Source organism: Acanthisitta chloris, unplaced genomic scaffold, assembly GCF_000695815.1.
Source record: "Acanthisitta chloris isolate BGI_N310 unplaced genomic scaffold, ASM69581v1 scaffold7531, whole genome shotgun sequence".
Taxonomy (NCBI): domain Eukaryota; kingdom Metazoa; phylum Chordata; class Aves; order Passeriformes; family Acanthisittidae; genus Acanthisitta; species Acanthisitta chloris.
Window position 1 is genome coordinate 44,165 of NW_008655410.1, and position 22,772 is coordinate 66,936.

At 41.5% G+C, this 22,772-nt stretch overlaps 1 protein-coding gene across 1 annotated transcript in view; it reads left to right on the forward strand.

Moving 5' to 3' along the window:
* The window catches only part of PLXNC1 (plexin C1), a gene marked incomplete at its 5' end in the record, with an annotated part of 66,265 nt that extends 44,104 nt beyond the window's left edge, over positions 1-22,161 (forward strand). The window contains 11 exons of the mRNA XM_009083884.1: positions 1,266-1,416; positions 8,797-8,970; positions 10,095-10,198; positions 14,335-14,389; positions 15,462-15,493; positions 15,582-15,689; positions 17,575-17,738; positions 18,149-18,296; positions 20,042-20,182; positions 20,273-20,347; positions 22,002-22,161. Of these exons, the coding sequence (XP_009082132.1) occupies positions 1,266-1,416; positions 8,797-8,970; positions 10,095-10,198; positions 14,335-14,389; positions 15,462-15,493; positions 15,582-15,689; positions 17,575-17,738; positions 18,149-18,296; positions 20,042-20,182; positions 20,273-20,347; positions 22,002-22,106 (1,257 nt within the window). The remainder of the gene's footprint in view (positions 1-1,265; positions 1,417-8,796; positions 8,971-10,094; positions 10,199-14,334; positions 14,390-15,461; positions 15,494-15,581; positions 15,690-17,574; positions 17,739-18,148; positions 18,297-20,041; positions 20,183-20,272; positions 20,348-22,001) is intronic.
* Positions 22,162-22,772: the final 611 nt, after the last annotated feature.

Genomic DNA, 22,772 nt, shown 5'->3' on the forward strand with positions numbered 1-22,772 from the left:
TAAAGCATTCAATCTAACATTTAGCAATATTAGGTGACTTAGCTGGCTGTCATCATTGGGATGCAGGAAAAGAGTGCATCTCCAATTGTTGATCATGTAATTTGTTTGGCCAAGATTTGGATAATTTTGTAATTCTAGCATATCCATTTCTAACATTATTTCAGCCCTGTGAAATGTATTGTGTTCATATAAAAAAAAATTATTACCTGCCTGTTGAAATGCAGCTGTACCTTTCTGTGTAAGCTGTTGGAGCTACGACGCAATGGAGATTGAAGGAATTTCATTTTTTTGGAAAACTAAACTTCTTTCCAAACTTTGCAACCTTCAAACAGTATTGCAGATTTCAAGAAGTAAATTACTTCAAAGGGAAATAAAATAAGCATTTTGTTTCATTTTACTGTTTGTTTATTTTAGCCTACTTGGTAGCACTTTGTTCATGGTTTCAGTGCTTAGTTCTGCTTTCTGTCTCTCCTACCAATGTGATAGTACTGCACTGTTGATATCACTCTCATCAGTCCTTGCATTAATACAGCATCAGAATCGTTTGAGGCTCAGCAGCTCACACCAGTTTCCTGAAACCCCAGGAGTGAGCCAAGGAACTGTCAGAGATATGTTCTCAATACACCAGTCTTCTTTACAGAGCTGTGCTAGTGAGGCGCCTTAGCCAGGCTGCAGGAGTGGTGTCATGTGGAAACAAAGATTCATCCTTCCTTTCTCAGATGCTTTCCTGAACCCTGTGGTTTAGGCAGGAGAAGAAAGGTCTGGTTTCATTCCCTCTTTGCTGATCTCTCAAGACTTTTTTCAGGGACAACAAAGGGAGACACCAATTTAAAAGGAAACTTGCTGTTAGCTTGTTTTTCTCACAAGACTGAAAATGGAAGAAATAGCTGAAATATGCATGTGAACACGTGCATGTCTCATCCCCCACCCACTCGTTGGTGGAACTAAGAAGTGTCTGCCAGGTGGAGTAGGAGCAGCTTGTCTGTAGTGTGCTTGTGCACAGCAAGGGGCTGTGAGCTATCTTTCCACACACTCCAGCTGTCTCTTGCTATTTGCATGAGACTTTCACACTGAAAAGCAAAGGATGGAGGTTAAACAAATAACTAGATAAATCTGCTCAGAGGGATTTTCTTTTCTAATTGCAAGATAACGAGTTAGTTAAAAGGAAATAACATCATTTGTTACACTTGATTTTTTCTAGTTATTCATGCTCATTTAATGATTGCAAAAATAAACATGTCTCTTGTGTTTGTTTCGTGTCCTAGGAGACAATTGGTGAACCTTTCTATTTGCTGGTGACAACCCTTAATCAGAGGATAAACAAAGGACCTGTTGATGCAATAACTTGCAAAGCCCTGTACACGCTTAACGAAGACTGGCTGCTGTGGCAAGTGTCTGAATTCAAAACAGTGGTACGTTTGCCAGCTCATATTCCCTCCAAACACAGCAACTATAATGTTTTCTCTATTTCTAGGAAGCTAAACTAAGGGTTTCAGACACTGAAGTCATGGTTAAGTACCCAGATAATAAAATTATTATTGCTGGCAAGGTTTCAAAACACAGTAGAGTTTAACTAGTCATTATTTCACTGATATACATTTCACAAATGGCACTCACTCCTTCCTTCGTGGCATGCATTAGTTGCCAAAGATTAGGTTTAATGAAGTCTCAGGGTATCAAAAAATCCTACTTATTGTAAAGTGTACTACAAAAGTAATAAACGTAATATAAACATGCTTGGAATTTAAACTAAATTACACTTTACCAATGAATGAAAGAATGGAATACAGGAGTTTTATTTTCCTGTTGTGTTTACTTGTGGCTAGTCTCCAGGCAGCAATAATTTGCTGTGGGTTTGCATGTTATTAGCTCAAAATTAGCTTCAAATTAGCAAGGTTACAGTGTGGTGGATTTTACTTTGTTGCTTGGTTAAAAACAAGGTATCTGGGAACTCTAGCTTAGTATCTGAACTTTGCCATAGATTTTTTGCCTTTCTCAAAGCAACTAAGAAGTGCTTCCTATTTTACAGTTACACCCAGATTTCTTTGAAAGCTGGAGTTCCCTTACTTCTGACTTGTCATTCTGACACTGAGTTGAGAAGGGACGGCAGGATTATTGCACTTCGGAGCATGTAAAAACTGTGACTCTATAAGTAGGAGGTCAGAAAAAGGTTTTCAGAATAACCAGAGCACTTTTTTTCTTCCAGAATTTCTAGGTGATTTTTGGTCTGAGACCTTAAAAATGTGCATTTACAGTCATTTCTGTAGCTTCCTTTTTTCTTAACTCCTTGGTTTCCTGTTGGAGTTACCAGGAATAACTAGGAGTATGAGAAGTCTAACTGAACAGTGAGCTTCAGACCTTGGGAGCAAAAACTGCCAGGGCAGCAACAGCCATGGCAGGGACACTGCAAGTGGCTTTGGAGAAGAACACAGTCCTTTTCAGAGCCCCTATCCCGAGTCTCAGGTAGGGCTGGAGCTTCTATTTTGCAGAAGAGCTTGCGCATCTTCTGTTTTGCAGCAAGAGCCTGTAGGTCCTGAGATGCTATATACTGGAGGAGACTACATGACCCTGGAAAGCTTAGTTGGTCAGGAATCTATTGGACTTAGCTCACTGGGTCACATGGGAAACTCATTGAAATGTCAGCCTTTCTGTGAATCCTTTCTGAATTGTCGTATTCTGCTGAAAGCTCTCAAACTGATAAAGTTATAGTCAAATCTTCTTATAACAAAGCTGTTGTTAGAAGTTTCATTTGAAGGTACTTCAAGCTAAGTTATCACAGTGTACAATTGGAAAAGCAGTGCATGACTATAAATTAAATGCATAATTTAGTACAAGATCTTGTTTGTGTGGTGCATTTGAGATCAAGAGTAAGTTTCAATACATTGCTATATGGAGCCATAGGCTACAAAGCCCAGTAGTGATTCAGAGCAACAATTTTCAAGCAAGCTCATTATGCCTGTTACTAGTAGATTGTACAAGAACATCTGGTCCTGTGGAACTGATTGACTTTTCTTATTTATAGCAGAAATTCAAATTGATATCCCCTTGGAGGGACAGATGACTCTGAACAGCTATAAGTACTTTCCCTAGTGCTACTTCTACTCCTGCAGTCACTGATAGGGTCTTGAGGTCAGCCTGCAGTGAAAAGGAGAGAGGGGAAGTGGTCTGAAGGACTTGCAATCAGTGGGGAAGGCTGTCTGCAGATGGATGAGGAAGAGAGAGAGCACATAGCTTTTCTCAGACATTGTTTGCTGCCTCTGTACTTCATATTCCTGCTTTTAGATAGAAGATAATGATACTGTTATAGGGTTAATAAGTCAGCTTTCCCTGTTAAGGTGCAGCAGTTTATTGGACTTAGCTGAGAAGTGGTTGAATGTTCCCTTTAAAGCTGTCAGAAAAGAAGAGCGGATCCTGCAGTAGAATTGCAGAGGTGAAGTCTCAGGTCTGTAGTTCAGTCTGGACAGGGAACAGCTTTGTGTGCCGCTTTGTCTAAGATTTATGCTGGAAGCTAGAACTGTGCTGTGAAAGAGACTTAGGTGGAACATTGTGGCATTCTGGGCTGGGGAAGCAGGCCAGCTTTGTGCACATTTTCTCTACAAGAATAGAATTTATCAGGAGGCTAAAGGGGAAGTAGTCAGCTTTTCTTCTCTCACTGGCACCACTTCACATACCCTGCAATGACATGCAGGACCTGTGAACATACGAGATAGGGAACCAAGTATTTTCTCCTTACTGTGGAAGAAATTTCTGCCTAAAGGATTGCAGGTTCTGTTTTCTAAGTGGAATGAATTCTGATCTAAGTTTTTAAATGCATTTGCATGTTTGCTCAGTGCAGTTACATTCTGAGTCTTGCAGTATTTTGTTGGTATTTTCCTTTGCCCCTTTCCCCAGCCCTACAATAGCAGTATGTTAAAATCTACCTCTCCAGAGCAAAGCATAACATTACAGCCAAAAAGAGGGTGATAGATGCTGAAGCACATCTGCAGACACTTAGTGTTCAGATGCTTTAAGTTATGTAGGCACTTGAAGATGCAGGGACACATCTGGTAGGGAGTTTAATTCTCAAATCAGTGACAGGGCACAAACAAGGGTGTAGGTGCTCTGCATGAGAATCTCTCCTTTCAGGATTGGGAGTTCAGTTCCAAACCAATAAACCCAGGATACAGATAGGCTCCTAAGAGTCAGGGGGAGCTTTACAGGTCTTCTCCTAAACACACCACTATTCAGATAAACCCTTTGAGCAGGAGAAGGAGAAAGAACTAGGCATAGAGAAAGCAGGAACAACAGGCGAAATTTTTTTTTTTTTACATTCAGGCCATTTGTAGGTAGAAAAAAATGAGAATTAAGAAATATGTTGATTTTGAATTGTATTGGAGTTGTTCCTTGGCAGGGCCCCATGCCTTTTTTAAAGAGGCCACAGACCTTGGGACCACCCAAACCCCTCTCTGCTGAAAAGGGTGATATACTGAACAGAGATGAGCTGCTGAAGTATATACTCAAGTGCAGGAATTGAAGAGAAGTTGCTTCTAAAAGCACTGGTCCAGTGAGAGCTGAGGAGCTGTGCAGTTTCACGCTGTGCTTATATTTAAGTACTGAGAAATAAAACTGCCTTGAAAGAGACTTGGATGTGTCATGGAGCCTTTTCTCAGCTGAGGAAGTAAGCGTGCTGAGGCAAGCAGCTGCATCCCTCGGCAGATAATTTGCTCAATGACTGATGAAGAAGCACACTGCACAGCTGAGTGTTAGCATTTCACTGAAGTGTTTCATTTTGAATAGAAAAGCTGCACAATGCCAGCCTGGCATGGGACAAGTTCTCGGTGGTCTATCTCCTGTGGAAAACCAGGGGAGTTTTCTTCATGTGGTAGACTTGGTGCTCTGGCATTCTTTTGAATAGTCACTGCTTATTTTTAAAAAGGCATTTGGGGTGTTACATTCTTTACTGAAATGAGTTTGCATATTCAGGTGGGAAGAAATTACCTAATTCACCTAATCGGCCAACAGACTTTTATTAAAAGCAAAGCAAAGCCACATGGTGGATGGTTGTTTAAAGTGTTCAACTGCTTTATGAGTTAAAAGAAGGGTGTTAAAAGAAGTGAGAGGGCTGTAAGGGAGTAAAGCAATTTCCTAATAAGGCACCATGGTTGTGGTATTATTAGTCACACTACATGAGAGATAAGGAAGCTATTAAAAGCATGTGACATATGGTGATTTTCAGCAGAAAAAGACAAAACAGCCCTCACTAGGAAGTGAGCAATGCAGATGTTTGCTACAGGAGAGTCTTCTGAACTAGATACAGATTGAATGACATATACTGTAGCACATCATCAGCACAACCCTTCCCATCTAGTCTAAATCTGACTCCTGTAACATTTTCTGTGCCAGTTGGTTAAATGTTCTATAACCTCTTCATGGGTAACAGTTCTCACTGCTGCAGAAGGATCACGCGATCAATCTGATTTTCCCTGTTTACTGTATGTCACAGTCTGGGAGACAGGGGAGTAGTTCTAAGGCAGTTTTGTTGTGCTGTACATCACAGTGCTGACTCTTTACATAAATAGTCTAACTTTTACCCATCAAAAATTTTTCTTGGTTTTTGTCAGTCTGTCTGATAAATGGAAATATGCTTTGTTCAGATACATAGCTGAATAGAGAACAGGGTGAGATGAGAGGCCTTGAATATCCCAGATTATTGTTCTTTATTTCTAAGAAAACATGATACTATCACATTTCATTATTAAACCACATCTCACTTATTATCTGTTGTACTTATTAATAGCTTTATTAAGTAATTCATTGTGTGAAATTAATTTTCAAGAAAACTGCACATCTGAAAAGCCATCTGTAAGCACTGTCTTCAGATGTCATTTCTGTCACTGCATGAGGGAAAATATTTTTTACAAATTTGTTCCTGTCTTGTACCTAGGTTCCAAGCTAGTTCCTATACAAGTAGATGCCAGTGCTTGCCACCTTCACCTTAAGTAGCCTTTAACAATTCTTGCAACCCAGGTTAAAGCTTTTCCGAAGTGCACTGTGACTTTGTCACTAGTTTCTAGTGCACGAAGTCTCATCTCTAGATATTACTAGGTTGAACCACATGTCCTGCAATTTTCTCCCGACTCTTTCATATTTTTGTTTCCCTTGCAAAGTGAGAGAGCTTACAAAGGGGCCTGATGACATTTTTTTGTGATTTCCGTGTATCCTGTGATTTCTCATATATTTTCTGACCTTCAGAGCTGATCATTATTTTACAGTAATTTCTGAATCTTTTTCTAGTTCTACACTCTGTGTCTAAATGCAGTGATTGTGGCTGTCAACTTCTGATTAATGCTTTCTAAAGCCAGGGATTGTGCTGTCAGACAGGTTGAATCTGATTTATGAAAACTTCAGCTACGACTTAATAATAATTGGCTTTCCTAGCTCCCCATCAATTGCTTCATCGCTTAAGATTAACTTCTGCAGGAAATCATATCAGCAAAACTGTCTGGCTCTCGTGTTTTAGAGACTTTTATGCGTTTAAATATTCCTTCCCATCTCACCACTCCTTTGAGTTGTAAAGTGTTCTTATTATCCTCGCACTGTGTGGATACTTTCACTTAAGGAGTCCATAAATGACTTGTATTCCACCTACACAAAGGATCACTACTCTCTTTTTACAGTCCTGTCATCCTACAATGAGTTGAGTGGGGATGGGAGGACTCTGGCATGCTAATAACTGAGGAGGCGACGCATTCGTGTGCAACCTGTGCAAGAGCATGTGCTGGAAAGGAAATGCAGCAGATAAATAGACAGTTTCTCTTGACAGACTGAAAGGAAAAGAAAATGAAGGAGAAGCAAGAACATGAATATTGCAGTGTAGGAATAATGTTAGGAGGAAAGGATCAACTAAAGAAAGGAATGCTTCCAAGGATGTAGAGCCAAATAAACACCAGTTAAAGTGCCAGGAGCTACTCCAGAAAGATCAGTTCGATGACTAGAAGAGGCAAAGACTGATTAAAATCAGTTATCCAAGGACAAAATACAGTTAGTCCCTGTCCATATTTTTATCCTACAAGACCATGACCTCAGGGCAATCAAAGTAAAGGGCAGGACTGCTGTCTGTTCTGTTGGTCTGTGGGCCTAACCAAGCATGACTCCCTCATTCCCGTGCCAATATATTTTTTACTAATTTTCCGCATGAAATCCCAACCTGAGGCATGGTGTCCAGTCTGCTTCTCCTTCTGCAGACACCATTCCCACATATCCTCCTCGTCCATTCCGTCTGTCCTTTCTGTGGGCTCATTTTCCTCACAATTAAACATCTTGGTGTCTTGATTAAGTTATTCTCTCGTACTTCATTTACATCCTAGTCTTTCTTAAATCCTGATCTTCATAGTTTTGCAGCCTTGTTTTTAATATTCTTTTGCTTCTGTAGAAATAGTAAAGTTAATTTATGTCACACTGGACTACTTTTTTTCATCACCAGTGTTGTAATTTCCACTCTTGCTGGGTAATAAGCAGGAAATACCACTTGACAACTATTAATAGCTATCCACATTTCTAAGAAGAGAGAAAAGTTGTCCCTGCTACAACCTGTTCAGGAGTCCTTTCCTTCACATGACAGCAGAGAAGAAAAAAGTTGTACTTGCTTCCTGTTTGAATGATCACTCCTTCACTGAGTCACACCTGCGGTCCTCTCATTTCAGCCAAAAGATATGTATTATACCAGAGATATCCAACAGCCAGAGTGGTTTGAGTACGTTTATTTTCCTATGCCACTTGCAGTCAAGTGCCAGCACCTAGAACACTGGTTTTAATTCTGTCCCAAGACATCTCCAGCAGAACATCTGTATCTGTGGAGCTGAACAGTGATTTTGTTGCAAGTAGGGTGTGGTACTGGAAATTATTGCTGTTATTGCTTGGTACGAGCAATTCTGTGGTCATCCTTTTTTCCCTGCCTTCTAGCAGTTAATCTGTCTGACCTGATCAGAAATATTCCCTGGAGATGGTCATCCAGTCTCACTGGCACCTCCCTCTAGCCCATATTCAGCCAGTGTGCAGCCCAGCAGATGAGTTATGTCCCAGCTAAGAGCAGCTGTGAGCTAAAGGGCAGAGGTGCTGTAACTGGGCAGGTTGTGTGAGTGTTCGGCCTGAAGTGATAACTAATAGAATACAACACACTTTTCTGTGTTTCTGGACCACTTTGGATTATGCCTGCTGCAACATACTTTCTCCTTCCACTGCTTCTGCAGCTGCCCTGTCTGTGCTGCCTCCAGAGACATGGCTGTATGCAGACAGCCACTGACATCTCCAGGGGAGGTGTATTTTTTTGTGTGATATAAAGCACTCAGCATAATCTTGTGGTGTAAATATGCATTTTAACACTGCTTCCTATCCACTCAAAATCAATCATGCTTACCATGGTGACTTACTCAGCAGCCTTATCAGATCTCTTGTCGCTTGCAGATTTGCTGTTAAGGCATTCATTTCATGTAAAAGATCTGCTTTTTTTACAACATACAGTGTAATTTTCCTCATCTCCTGTCTCATTTAGGTAATTCCCTGAAATACTTTTGCACAAAAGGAGAACACAAAATTCAGTTTTGGAAATGTATAGCTATATATATTTTTGATTTTTTGAACGTGATGAATTCTAAATGCTTAATTATGTAATTCCTTCAAATAATCTTTATTTGAAATAAATGTAATAAAAAATATGCTAAAAATCTCTCAGGTGGTGAAAATCTGTCAGGAGTTTGTAGGTTTCTCACGCCAGGTGTTCCCTGTAAGTCAGAATAACATGTTTCTTTCCTCAGACAGTGAACATTATCTTTGAAAAAATCCCAGAAAATGAGAGTGGAGATGCCTGTCAAACTATCCAAGTGAATGTTCTGGACTGTGATACCATAGGCCAAGCCAAGGAGAAGAGCCTTCAGGCTTTCTTTAATAAGAATGGGTTTCTCTATGGTCTTCAGCTGGATGAAATTGGGCTTGGTAAGAGAATGTCACTGTGTTATATTTTCATGGAGTTCACTGGTCTGTCTGTGGAGTTTTCTTGTTAGAAATTCCTACCTTCGGCTTTGATTTTTTTTCTAAGAGTTGAGTAGCTTTTGTGAGGAATTTTGAGGTGAGAAGTAGATCATTTATACTATCAGTTAGAACATTAGAACTATATCTGCTTCACTCCTGCAAGGGTTTCAACACTGCAGTTAACAAATACATGTTATTTATTAAACACATATCATTTCTATATTCCTTTCCTGGGTTAAGTAAGGTGGTTGGCCCACCCACCTAAGTACAGCTGGTTGTTAAATTTTGTCGTGATTACCAAGTAATTTAGTCCCTATCTACTATCCCTCCTACCTCCCTTCCTTCCTTCCTACAGGCCTACATTTCCCTTGATCAGGAGAACCTTCAAATATAGTTTATTTATAGCCAGTTTGGGTTTATGTAATAGTTTGCATGTGACTCACAAAGTTACCCACAATATCTACAGAAGTAAATAAGGCCGTTACAGCAGATGAGTCAAATGACCTTTCCTTGTTGTGTTTTCAAAGCCCAAGCTCAGATGAAAGTCTATACTTGCCACCTTACCACTTCCCATGTGCCCTGGTTGATATTTCCTCACCTTCTCAGACTCTTTATTGGCAAGTGTTCATAATTTACTTTTGTATCTGATGTCTATGTCCACCGCCAGTGCCTGACCACCCTTCAGAAGTACTATGTCAGTCTTGTACAGCTCATTTTAATGGTCTCTTAGAAGTGGCTTGTGGAAGCTTTCTTCTAGTCCCAGTGTAGCCGTAACATCAGGTCATGTTTGTGCAATGGAATAGCTAGATCAGGCTAAAGCACCTTCAAAATCTCAGCCTTGACTAGCACAAAATGAAGCACCAATAGCCTGCAGTAACGGAAGCCACCCAGGCTGTCACCCCAGAAAAGGAATCAGTAGTGTGGGAGTGAAAAACCACTTTCATGTTGCTTAGCACAAGGACAGGGAGAAACAGTTCAATTTGGAGCCACTGGTCCAAAAACAATTAGGTGTTGTTTTTCTTTAGAAACATCTGTACAATGAGAATGTCATCAGGATGTAATTCTTTTCTGTTGTTGTCATCCTGCAGAACTTGTGTCTGAGGAGCAGCAAAGAGAATTGTTAGATATTGATGGTTCCTCAGAGGTGATGGAGGATGGGATAAGGAAGCTAAATACCGTCGGTCATTACGAGGTAAGCACAGAAGCCATACCAATGAGTTGAGGAGCAGTTTTTCCACACTTCTCAAATGTAATCTACACATATTAATCTTGATTGATCAAAATCTTGAAGAGATAGCATCACCAACAGAAAGAAAGAATTGTGTGACACAACGTTCTTGCCAATGAGTCATGTTTTCTGTTGCTTTTCAAAGGTGTGCTTGTTGCAGGGTTGCTTGGTTCAATTGTTCCAGGTAAACTATTAATTCTGTTGAGCATTTCACTTAAAACAGCATCTGATTTCCAGCTATGAACATGTCTCGAGTCTTTCTGAGTCTCTGTTGTTGAGTTTTTATTGCACCATGAGCAATTATTTACTTTATGCCACCTCATATTTTGATTATCTGAACAGGCAGTAGTGATACTTGTGAAATCTCATTGAGAATCAGAATAAAAAGGACTGATGAGTTACTCTTTCTTTTCTTTATCTCCTTAGTCTTCTTCCCTCTTTTTCTGTTTCTTTCTGCTGTTGCCAATTGTACTGTAAGTTTTCCTCTCTGCTTCCAATTGTATCTGGAAAACAATCATTTTCAATGCTGCAATAATCTGTCCATCATTGCAACAACACACAAGGCTGCAGCTGGTGAAAACACGCAAGTAGCATTGCCTCTCTAAGACGTTTCCAGTGACACCAGTCAAAATAGAGTGTGAGAGGCTGGGGTAGAATGTGCAACAGATGGCTGGGCCTCAGGTGATATGGAAGTTCACATTTTGATGCTTACAGATAGATTTTGGAAATGAGGTTAGCATGCTGAGTGCTTTTAGAGAGCTTTCCTTGTGCCTCATTGTTGAATGTGAAGGTCTGGCTCTTAACATGATAACCAGTTTTTATTTATTTAGCAGTTTCGCTGATGTCGGTCTGTGCCATGCAATGCAGTATGGTGCGGAGGAACCTGAGCCAGCCTGGAACATGTTGCTCTCTGCATTAGCAAATACAGTGCCATCCACAGAGAAACAATTACTCCTAGCAGGACTTTGTAGCCTAGACAGAGCACAAGGCTATTTAGATCTGAAGCAAACTCATTTGGAGTTGCTTTACAGATTTCTGTAGGTGTCTGTTGCTCTCCTTACCTCCCTGGGAGGCAGCAGTGAACCCAGATGTCCTGAGTCACCATCCAGTGGCTTAAATACAGCTTTTCTCGTGGTTGTCTTGAACCTTGGCAATAGATTGACATATGACCTCCTCCACTCCATGCCACTTGTAAAGATCTTGTACAAATTAGGACATTGTAGTGTTGCAGTTTGAGTCTATTCAGCAAAGGTCAGCGTAGGTTTGAATCTGATTAGATGTCTAAACTTCTGTCTCATGTGACAGGAACTGTTCTTTTTACCAGAGGCAGCTATTGCAAGTGTTCCCTGATTGTACCCAGCAGCCTTTGCACTTCCTGAGCTCCTGTGGCTCATAGGTGCCATACCTCGTGGCAAACGAGTCTGCTCCGTTGGTCACTGTCATCCCTGGGTATCTTTGTCCCAGCCCTTGTTTTTGTCTGAGGTTTCTGCAGGCAGATGCAAGTTAGGCTGGAAGCTCAGTTGTTTTTGCAAAGCTGTAACTAGACTAATAATAGCTTTGCAGCTGCCTTATGGAAATTGTGCTGGGTATCTCTGACAGATATTCTAGTTCACTGTTTCCGACACTGACAAAGGAATGCACGTTTTAGACAGAAGCTCAGTGGCATTTTAGGTAGTGGCTTAGTGGCAAGTATTAGCCATTAGCATATCTAATTTATTTTCTTGGATGCATATTGATGCAAAAAGGAACGTAAAGGTATCTAGTTAGCAAGAAACAGGAACATTGCATGCACAGTGTGATGGCAGTAACATTGTCTGAGAAATTTCAGCTTACATTTCAACGGTGCCTGGAGTTTTGTGGCAAGCCTGAATTTTACTTTTTGTTTTCTAGCCTTAAAAAGCAACCAGATATTTAAAACTGGGAAGTACTGTCAAATCTTTTTAAGATACTGGAGCATGAGTGCTGTGTTGAGAAGGTCCCAGAGTCACCAGTCATTCCTGAAAAAGCAGACATAGTTTCTACACTTACTTTTAAAATATGCAAGAAGGGGATGTATGCATTTTTATATGATGTTTGTGAAGAGAAAAAGATCCACTGTACTATTAGACTTTCACATCTCTCTGACCTGTGTGCTCCTTTTGCCCTATTTTTTGGCTCCTAGTAGAGTTATTGATGTGATTATTTATGAGGTCTGCACTATTGTGCATGAGAATAACCACAAGCCATGACAAGAAAGTTGCTGATTATCTCAACATCTTATTCTCCACACAAAAAGAGTGCTAGACAATCACTTTCAGATCTGCTGTCCACTCACAGATCTCAAATTTCTCAACCTGTAGCAGCATCACATGTTTCAGGAGCAGGTAGAGCCCCAGAGAGCCAATCTGAATGTGTCATACAGGGAGCTCACTGGCAAGAGGACAGGAGGCCTGAAGAACAAGGAAGAGGCATAGAGCCACACTACTACATATTCTGTTTGGCAAAGTAACTGTACTCCAAGTTGTGTGTATGTGAAGAGATCTCCCCTCTCCCTGTTTGTCCCCCTCAGTAAAGCACCTGACAAAGCAAAGATGTTTGGAGGTGTCCATGGGAGCAGCCCACCATGAAAAGTGATTTAGACAGCAGGACACAAAAAGAAGGGTGTTTTTTTTCTTTGGGCTTTTTTTTAAAAATTGGATCACACTGAAAGAAGCAGGGACTATGGCTGCTGCAGTAATGATACAGAAGGGAAAGCACAGTCCAGTCAGTGCTAAAAGCATCATTTGTCCCCAAAATAAAACCTAAAGTTGGAGCTTTGGTCATGGCTGCACTGCAGCAACACCACTGGTTGTTGGAGAGGAGCATGCTTCTCCCTCTGAGCTCTGCCCATTTCCCTCAGGACAGAAGCCAGCTCACTTCAGCACTGAGCTGCTCTCCTACTTCTTGGAGAGGGAATGGAGGCAGCATACTGCCCACGCCTCTCTGGGAGGGGGTAAGCTGCTGGGTATCTTTGTGCCTGTTTACCCATCTCCAGTGCCAAGTAGGAGGACTCTGTAAATTCCCACTTGTAGTGTGGTTTTAAAGTGCTTTGTGTTATCTGAAAGAATTCTGAAATGCTGTATGATAAATGGAATCCCTGCAAAAAAATCATACTTATAAAATAGATTGCATTTACTTTCCAGGAGCAAATGTAAGTGCAGATTTTTTTGGCACAAGACACAGCTTTTGATAGAGTATCTTAATGTTAAAACTGGTTTCTCACACCAGGCTGGCTGCCAAGGTTTAAAAAACACTTCAATTATTTTGGCAGGGATCCCTTCCTAGAACTGGCCAGTTGTTTTTGTAATTATAGAGGCAACTACACTAGCACTTGGCAAGACTCAACATTTGACAGCAGAGCAGTGGTGTAGTTCTCAGTGGGAACAGTTTTTTAGTTACTCTTTGACAATAAAAGCAAGACTTGCCAGTTTGTTTTAAAGATAATACTTACCATCCTGGCAGCACTATAAATTCAGGGAAGGAGAGGGTAGATTTTTCCTAGAAATCCCAAGGTGGCTGGATACAATCTTGATCTTATGGTGTGCAAATATTTTGCTTAGTTTGAAAATAGTTCTTGGGAGCACCAGGCTAGACCCTCAACATGGACCCTCCATAGGACATGGGGGGAACGGACTGAGCTGAAAGAAAGGGGTCCATCCTTGTGTGCACCTCCCTGTCTCACCTTCCCATAAGATCCTATTGCACTGGAGGCAGAGAATTTAACCTGAGTCATCTGTAGGAAGATGGGTGGAAGACGCAGCACAAAGCAGGACATGAAAAGGAAAATGTTTGAATATGGTCTGATCCAGAAAAATCAAAGAACAGAAAAGGTCTTCAAGGCTGGTTCATTGCAAGAATAGGTGTCTTCCCAGCTTGCTGGTAAGGCTGACAAACTGCAGCTACTGCCCCTGCTGCAAGCCCAGTCCTGGCTGTGTGCTGAAAGCTGTACACACCGTGGTGAAAACCAAGGAGGCAGGAACGCTCCTGTGCTGCCGGGGACTGAAGGACAGGGGAAATGAAACAGGGTTTTGTGAATTCTAGAAACTTTTGTTTCAGCATGATGTGTTTGTTTTTGTTTTCAGATTTCAAATGGAGCAACCATTAAAGTCTTTAAAAAGAAGGCAAATATCCGATCAGGTAAAAAGGAACTGCAAACTATTTAAGCTTTTGTGGAGAATGGCTAGGAATGCAGAGAGCTGAGCTGTGACAGGTTGTATCTTGGTCAACAGGAGGGTGGAAAAATAGGTACTTTGATATAGTTGAGCCACAAGAAGAGCCATGTTACCCTTGCTCTGTGCATCTGGCAGGTGCAGTGGGCCTAGAAGTAGGAAAGGAGGCAAAGGAAAGAAGAAGGACTTACAGTCCTCAGCAGATTCTATAGATACTTAGAGAAACAGACTCATAGGCAGGAAAGTGAGACAGGGAAGCCTGGGTGACACAAAGTGCTGACTGTTGAAACCAACACAAGGAACGTGCCTCTCTCTTGTGCCCAGAACTGTGCATCACAGACATAGTGGTGCACTATCCAGCAACAGGCATAACAAAAACCCCACTGTTCGCTAATTTTCCTTATTGTCTTGACTGTGTTTCTGAAAGCTTTGGCTTTGCTGTCTCTACAGCATATCAGGAGTTAAAGGGTGTTTGCAGTGGGTCAGTTCATCTCACCTACCCCTGTGAGACAGGTTGCTCTCACCCAGCTAGTGGCTCAGGAAAGGAGAACTTTCTGTAACCCCCGGGAAGAAACTCACTCCTAACATGTTTTACCTCACCATCAAAGTTAGGAGGGGCGTATGCATCTCCCTGTGATGGCATTGTTCTCTCCCTCAGCAAGAACAGGATTGTCTGTTCTCAGCCATTGTGTTCAAGCCTGACCTCAACTCACCTGCACTGAGCACTCTTAGAGATCAAACCAATGCAAATCATCGCATTTGCTCTCTGTTGTCCTCCTTTCAGAGGAGCTATGATTGCTGCCAGCTTACCCCAGCAGCAGATGATGATGCCCTAGCTTGCAGTGGTCCAAGCTACAGGTTGGCACCGGGGAAGTGCATAGGACCTAAGCTTTTCTCAGAGGCTTCTCCCACACTGCAGGCAGGAAAGGATGATGCCTGCTTGCTTAGCATCCTGGCACACACCCTGCCCAGAGCCCAGCAGAACTCACAAGCTTGTGGCTGTGTGTTTCATTAATGCCTGTTTGCTTTCTGTTCTTTAGATGTGGACTACTCAGATGAACACTGTCATTTGGTGAGTTCAGTCATTATACTGCTAAGTGGTAGATTTAATACTAAGCTGTATTTGTATCTGTGTAATCTCTCTAATCTCTTCATGACAGATTTTACCAGACTCGGAAGCAAACAAAGATGTGAAGGGAGCAGGTCACAAAGGAAAGCAAAAATTCAAAGTGAAAGAAATGTATCTCACAAAGCTTCTGTCAACCAAGGTAAACAGTAGAGGCTTTATTTTGGGGGAGGGCTGATGTTTGGCTTCGCTAGTTTGGCAGAACACAAATACAAATTAAAGCAGAGATTGTGCAGACTTCCTGCATGTGTATCAAATGTTAAATGACAAGGTAGCATATAAAGATCACTGTGCTAACTATGGATTATGACCATTTGCAAAGACATATTTCAGGTTTTCTGATGATAGAGTTCTAAAATTGTCTATTACTTGCGCTCTCTGTCTCCTCAGTAAGCACAACCTTTTTTCTCAGGTTGAAGGATAAAGGTAGTTATTGTGCTTATGGAAAGTGAATTTTACCACTGAGTCCCACAGAGTGAGAATGATCCCCTGGAGACACAGGCTTGAGTCAACAATCTCCCCACTCTCCTCTAGAGTTTGCCCAGCTTAGAGAGAACTTCTGAAGTCTGAGTGGCACAAAATACTGCCCACAAAATGAAATAATCTGTTAGGGTCTCAAATTAGGCATCCAAAATAACTAGATTAGTTTTAAAAGGAAGGCCTTTAGGATTTATAATACAATTACCTAATTTATACGATGTGCATTCCTGAAGAATAAGCCCTGCTTTACTCCCTCCAGTAACGTCATCTTGTTTCTGACTTACTCAAAAAGGTTCTAAAACTCTTTGCAACAGCATATTACTTAAAATACTAATCAGTGCACAACACTGAGAGCTGTGCAATACAAGAGGCCTGAAGGGATGGCAATTATAGCCTTCTTGCATTTAAAAATCTATCAATCAATCATTATTTAATTAGGTTGTGGATAGCATCTGAAGTAATTTGGGACACTACCCAAAGTGAGAAAGAAGACTGGTCATTTCTCATTAGCTGTGAAAACTAACATGAGCTCTCAGGAATTGCTGAAGTACAGAAGAAAAGATCAGGCCCTTAAGAAACAGTCCTTCTAAAGGGCTTTAAATTAATCATCTCCTTCTCCAAAGTAGGACACTGCTCTGAACAACAGTGCTGTGACATTCCCCCCACGATACACTGCGCACTAAAGGAAATTGCATTGCATCCCTCTCCCTCTCACCCATACAAGCACACAGACACAACTGCAGAGTTTACCATGTGAAATGAACTGGCCAGTAGTGTATCAAGGCCATGGAATATGCTTAAATCCTCCTTGTTCAGAGAATATTGGGCTGAACTGAGCTTCAGAACAGATGTGAATAAAAACAGCACAGAACAGTGTTTTGCTTTGTTTGCCTCTACTTGTGAATGCTCTGCAATGTCAGTGAGTCCATCAGCAACCAAGCCCTTGCTTTTGTGAGCCAAATAGCTTCACTTCTGTATCAGAAATACCCAGTTCTCAGTTCTTTCTAATATTAGTGTCTTCACATACCACCCAAAGCTGTTATCCTAGAATTAGACCAAGTGGCAAAGCCGCTCGGCTGTGAAGTGTTGATGAGCACATGTGTTCAGCATGTGTCACAGATGGCACTGTGAAGACCAGTGCCCTAGGAGAGTGGTTAAACTGCTTTTCCTCACCTCCCTCTTATTTCCAGTCACAAGTTCCAAATGCCTTTAGCAAAAGTGCTAACAGTATCCCAGGAGTTCATGTTGTCTTTGCTGGACCAAGTGATTCCTTCCACCTATGATTTATCACAGAGTTCACCACAGTTCTCCTGTCGGCAGAGTGATAAGATGTGTGACATTTGAAAGCAGCTCCTTGTGGTGTATTGTGGTTTCATTTTTGTTACTGACTCTCTTGTTTGCTGGTAACGTATGGCCTTGGTATTTGCCGCAAGCATATTATAGTTTCTGTGTGTGGTTGTTTTGGGGTATGCTCAGCCCTCTGAGATAAAATATCCTGTTATTTTCTTGTGTTATAATAATAAAATATTCTTTTTGTTACTTTTCAGGTTGCAATTCATTCAGTTGTTGAAAAGCTCTTCAGGAGCATTTGGAGTTTACCCAACAATAAAGCACCTGTTGCCATCAAGTACTTTTTTGACTTTCTGGATGCCCAGGCGGAGAGCAAAAAAATTACTGACCCCGACGTGGTCCACATATGGAAGACCAACAGGTATGCCCATGGATATGTGCAGAGGCCTGGGTACTTTCTGAAAATGTAGCTGCCAAGATGGAGTGGGTCACCTGTGGTCAGAAGAATAAGACTTTGGTATGTGGGTGTAAGATGTGGTTTGGCTTTGTGGTGTTGCTTTGATACCAACACAAACAAACCAGGGCTGTGAGTCCACATACCAGCTTCACACTCAGAAAGAAGTAGCCACATGCTGGGAGCATTATTTGAAGATGGGTGCCTGACTGATGTGTTAGCTCCATAGCCTGTGTTCCCTGACCCCTTTTTGAACATGAATAAGCAGCCCAGAGATGTGCTTTTTCCCTGAGTGCAGTGCAATTAAAGTACTGTTTTCAAGCAGTTGTGCTAGCTGAGCAGTTAATTTTAAAGATGCTGTTCTTTTCTCTGTCTAGTCTTCCTCTTCGCTTCTGGGTGAACATCCTGAAGAATCCCCAATTTGTCTTTGATATTAAGAAGACTTCACATATAGATGGTTGTTTGTCTGTAATCGCACAAGCTTTCATGGATGCCTTTTCTCTAGCAGAACAGACACTGGGGAAGGTAATGCTGCTCTCCCTTAGAAGAAGGGAGAAGTTAGAAGAAGTTAGTCTTCTTCTAACTTCTCAACCACTGTCTTTTGCAACTGTAAAATGATTTAGATGGTGAAGTCCTGGATCTGCTGCCATTGAAGGCAAAACTCTCAGTGGCCTGATTAAGTTGAGTTTCTATGCCTTGTTGTCCAGTCTCCTGAGACTTTGAAGAATACAGATACACCTACAGATACATCTACAGGAACACCATATATATAGTTAACTGCTGCTTGTCTTCTCTGCAGTTCATTTCTGCACAGTGTGTTTATAGAATATGAGGAAGAGGGTGGAAATTGTAAGATTTTAATACATTTTTAAAGAATTTTTAAACAAAGGTCTTAAACGTGTTAACATTATTTGATAATTTGATAAATAGTCCAAATTTTGTCTGCCAAACATCAATGTGCGGAAAACACACACAGTAAGCTACTGGAAGCTGTAAGAATACTTGAAAGAGCTCTAAAGTTTGAAACAGTTTCTTTCACATGCGTTAGTTTTTATATGCACAATTATTTGCTGGAGGAGCAAGTCCAGAAATCTTGCACTCAAAAACTCTTTAGTACAGTGTCTGGAACTCCAGGGATCAGAAATACGTCATTTTTCCCCAGGCTATTTTCCTTTTCTTTGGACCAAAGCAGGAAGCATTTGTTCAGGCTCATACTACCAAGAAAAACAGATTAGAGACTTTCTGAGCCTAAAATATTTTTTATAAAAATGGGCTAATTTCCTATGTGATCTTATCCAACTATTCATCTGTTAAAGGTAAATAGCAAATAATGTGCTTATTTATCTTGTTTTAGGAGTGAAGTATCATACATTAAAACTAATCACATCACTTCCTTGACGGAAAAACTGCAAATGAGCATGGTTGTTATGTTTCTGTGCTTAACATACATTGTGAAGTACTGTTGATGTAACAGCTCCCATTAGCCACTTGAAAAGTGATGGTGAAACCTGATAAAGGTTTGCAATGCAGTAAACAACTTGTGGCCTTTTAGTACTGAAATGTATTTACTTTCAGGATTTTTAGCCTTTTATCTTAAACCATCCTTTAGCCATTTAGAAAACAAACATGTAAATCATTTCATCACACAGTGGAAACAGTAGTCACAAGATATCACATGGCTGTGTCATTTATTCCCCAGAATTTAAACGAGAGCAGTGACAGGAAACTACCACCCCCCACTTTTACATTCTGAAAACGTGTTTTCCAGGTGAGGCTTTGGCTCCACAAACATCAGCACTTACTTCCTTGAATGAGCCTAAAGCCGCCGGGTAGGTCAGTGCTGACCTGGGTTATTGAAGTCCTGGAGTGGAAAAAAAAATCCTGCTTTGTTTTTCAGCAGTACTGCTGAATCCTGTATGTAAACAGGGCATCGGCCTCGGGCCCTGTGGTGCAGCTTTCACAGTCTCTCAGGTCTAGAGAGCCATAAGGAGGAAGTGAGAAAGAAAAACATGTCTGAGGGACAAATGGTCACCACTCCTGATGCCAATAAAAATAATTATATGGCAACTGTCATGAAATAAAATACACTATTACTGGGGTCCTACGCCTGTTTTTCATTTTTGTTTCATAATCTTGGTTCCTTGGATATAACCACCGTGAAGAAAAATGAGTCACACAGACACAATTAGATGCAATTAACTGTGTGGAGGTGGAACTTTAGGAAATCTGTGCTGTGAAAAGTGACAAGGCTTCAAATTTTTTCTTTTAAGGAAGCACCAACAAATAAACTTCTCTACGCTAAGGACATTCCACTCTACAAGAAGGAGGTGAAAGCATACTACAAAGCCATCAGGGATCTGCCTCCACTGACCACTGCAGAGGTTGAAGAATTTCTAACTCAGGAATCTAAGGTATGGTTGAGAAGCAGCAACTTCATTTGCTTTCGTGGAAAGATATTTTAAAAAGGAGAATTACCTGACTGGGTCTGTTTTCTGTTTTAGAAACATGAAAATGAATTTAATGAGAAAGTGGCCTTGATTGAAATCTACAAATACATAGTGAAATACTATGATGAGGTAAGCACCTCTGCTATTCCTGCTTAACCCTTTAACAGTAACTTGTCACCTCAGGCTTGAACGTGTGGCTTGACTAAGTAACCAAGTGCTGGCCTGATGTGTGACCTACTGGGGCCACTCCAGAGAGCCCCTCCATAATGCAGCCACAGCTGCTCCCCCCACTGAGCCGTGTGGAGCAGGAGCAGTGCAGCCCCCTCCCCTCGAGGGGGTCGCAGGCCAGAGGTGTGTAAATGCACCTCTACCACCACTGCTCTGTTTCACAGAGACAGTAGCAATAAAATTCTCCCTGCAGTTTTGAGGAAGTTCCTATATAGTCTGGGCTTCTTGTTTTACTGTGTTTGCAGAGTCTCTGCAAATGCCTGTCACAACTCCTGTGCACGCGCTCCATTTCCCTGGAGATTCAGAAATCAGAGTAGACTGTAGCACCAGGGATCTCAATTTAACAGTCACTACAAACACCTCAGCAGAGCACACTCAGCCTTACAGCAAGAGGTGTCTGCTCCTCTCACATCATAGCCCTCTTAATGCTCTGCTCTAATAGCCTTTCTCTTAAAGGGAAGAAGCTATAGCTTCCAGTCCCTGCCATTACTAACAAAAGAAATCTTTTTCAGCCGAAAGCACTAAGTCGCAGGCTACCTTTAAGCTGCTTTCTAAGAAAATCGCTGCCCTTCGCTTTGCATGATAGGATTCTCCACTCCATTTTGCTCAGCATCCTTAACAGAGGCTTCATGTGCCTGTGCAGGGACTCAGATAAGAGCCAGCTGGGGCGTGTTGCCTGCAGGCCTCCTTCCCGCTTCCAGCAGGTTGTCTGGGTCTCCCAGCAACCAGGCCTTTCTCTCTCTCATCCCCAGCAGCACAGCATCAGCACTTGCTGTAATCATCCAGCTCTCAGTCACCTGTTAGCTAGCTTACCACTTCTGATCTCTAACATCTCAAGCTATCTGGGTTCAGCATCTTTGCCTCTTAAAAGAAGCTTGGGCTGATACTCAGAATGGCGTCACACTTTATTAAGCTAATTTAAATTGTTGATACAGGAGAATTCAGTGTGCTTTGTAGTCTTAGTGCCCATTTTTGCCTTATTGAAGCTAGTACTGGCTAAACTGACCCTTAGAAGGAAATCCTCCTTCTGCCTTTCCCCCTCTGGCTTTTGACCTAAACCTCCTTCATTGTTTGCTGGGACCTCAGTCCCTGTGTAGAGTTGCGAGCAGTTTCCAGACAGCAGTAGTGCTCCTTCCTATCACCTGGGCCAGGGCCAAGTGGGTGGGTTAGAGGAAGAGAGGCAGTTTATTACACTCAGTTTATAGGGCAGAGGAAGAGAAATAAAATATCATTTGCAAATTTCTCTAGGGTAAAACTGGAGCACTGGCCTTGCCTCACACTTTGGGAGATAAGCATGTGTTGGATTTGTTTTGGTTTTTTCGCTTGGCTCTGTCGTTCTTTTGTGGAAGTGTTGCAAATCCTGTAATCAGAGTGACTTGAAAGGAAAACTACCAAAATAAAGTGTTAAAGTCAGAAACGAATGTTTACACATAGGCAGGCATTCAGATGGATTCTTCTGTCAGTAGCTGTTAGAATGCAGAAAAGCAGGCTTTTAAAAACAGCAAGTCAAGTAAGCATTAAAAAAATTATTCTCTTTTTTGCTAATTGTTAACAGATTGTCAGCAAACTCGAGCGAGAACGGGGGTTTGAAGAAGTCCAGAAACAGCTCCAGCACGTAAAAGCCTTATTTGATGAAAAGAAAAAATGCAAATGGCTTTGAGCAGAGCACTGACTCACAGCGTCACTGTGGGGGATTTGAAATCAGCGCTACTGCTCTCGAAACTGTTTGACTGACTATATGTACAGGGTTTGAAACATTTGGACACTCTTCTCCACTTTGACCATTTCCAAGTAATACCTGTGTTTGGGAATGAAGTACGGGCAGGGTTACCTGTTCCAACATGGGCATGTGAAAGAGAAAGTGAATCTAGTGTTGGCAGGGCCAGCATTTTTAGGTACTTGAACACACATAACCCATTAGTCCAAAAATACTGCCTAAGTAAGCTTTCTGCTTACTTGGAAACAAGGTCGTAGGAGATGCACAAAACACACTCTAAGTTCAGAGCTGCCCATGTGACCTTGCAAGTTGCTTTGCTCTTTTTTTTAAGAGAGAAAGCTGATGTTTTGCCACATCCTTTCAGCAGCTTGGCAAACTGTGAGGGTGAGCTCCAGCTTCAGAATACGGGTCAGCTGCAGTTTCCTTCCTTCCAGTCAAATGTTCACTTGGTCCTGTTCAGAAAAAAAACCACATCAAAAAAACAACAAAACCCTGGCACCAAAATGACACTTAGGATAAGTGTGTTTAGCAGAAAAAGTGGGTGTGAGGTTTGAAGGCCAAATGCCACATGGCAGGACTTATCTTCCTTAGGTTGGAAATCCCGTGTGC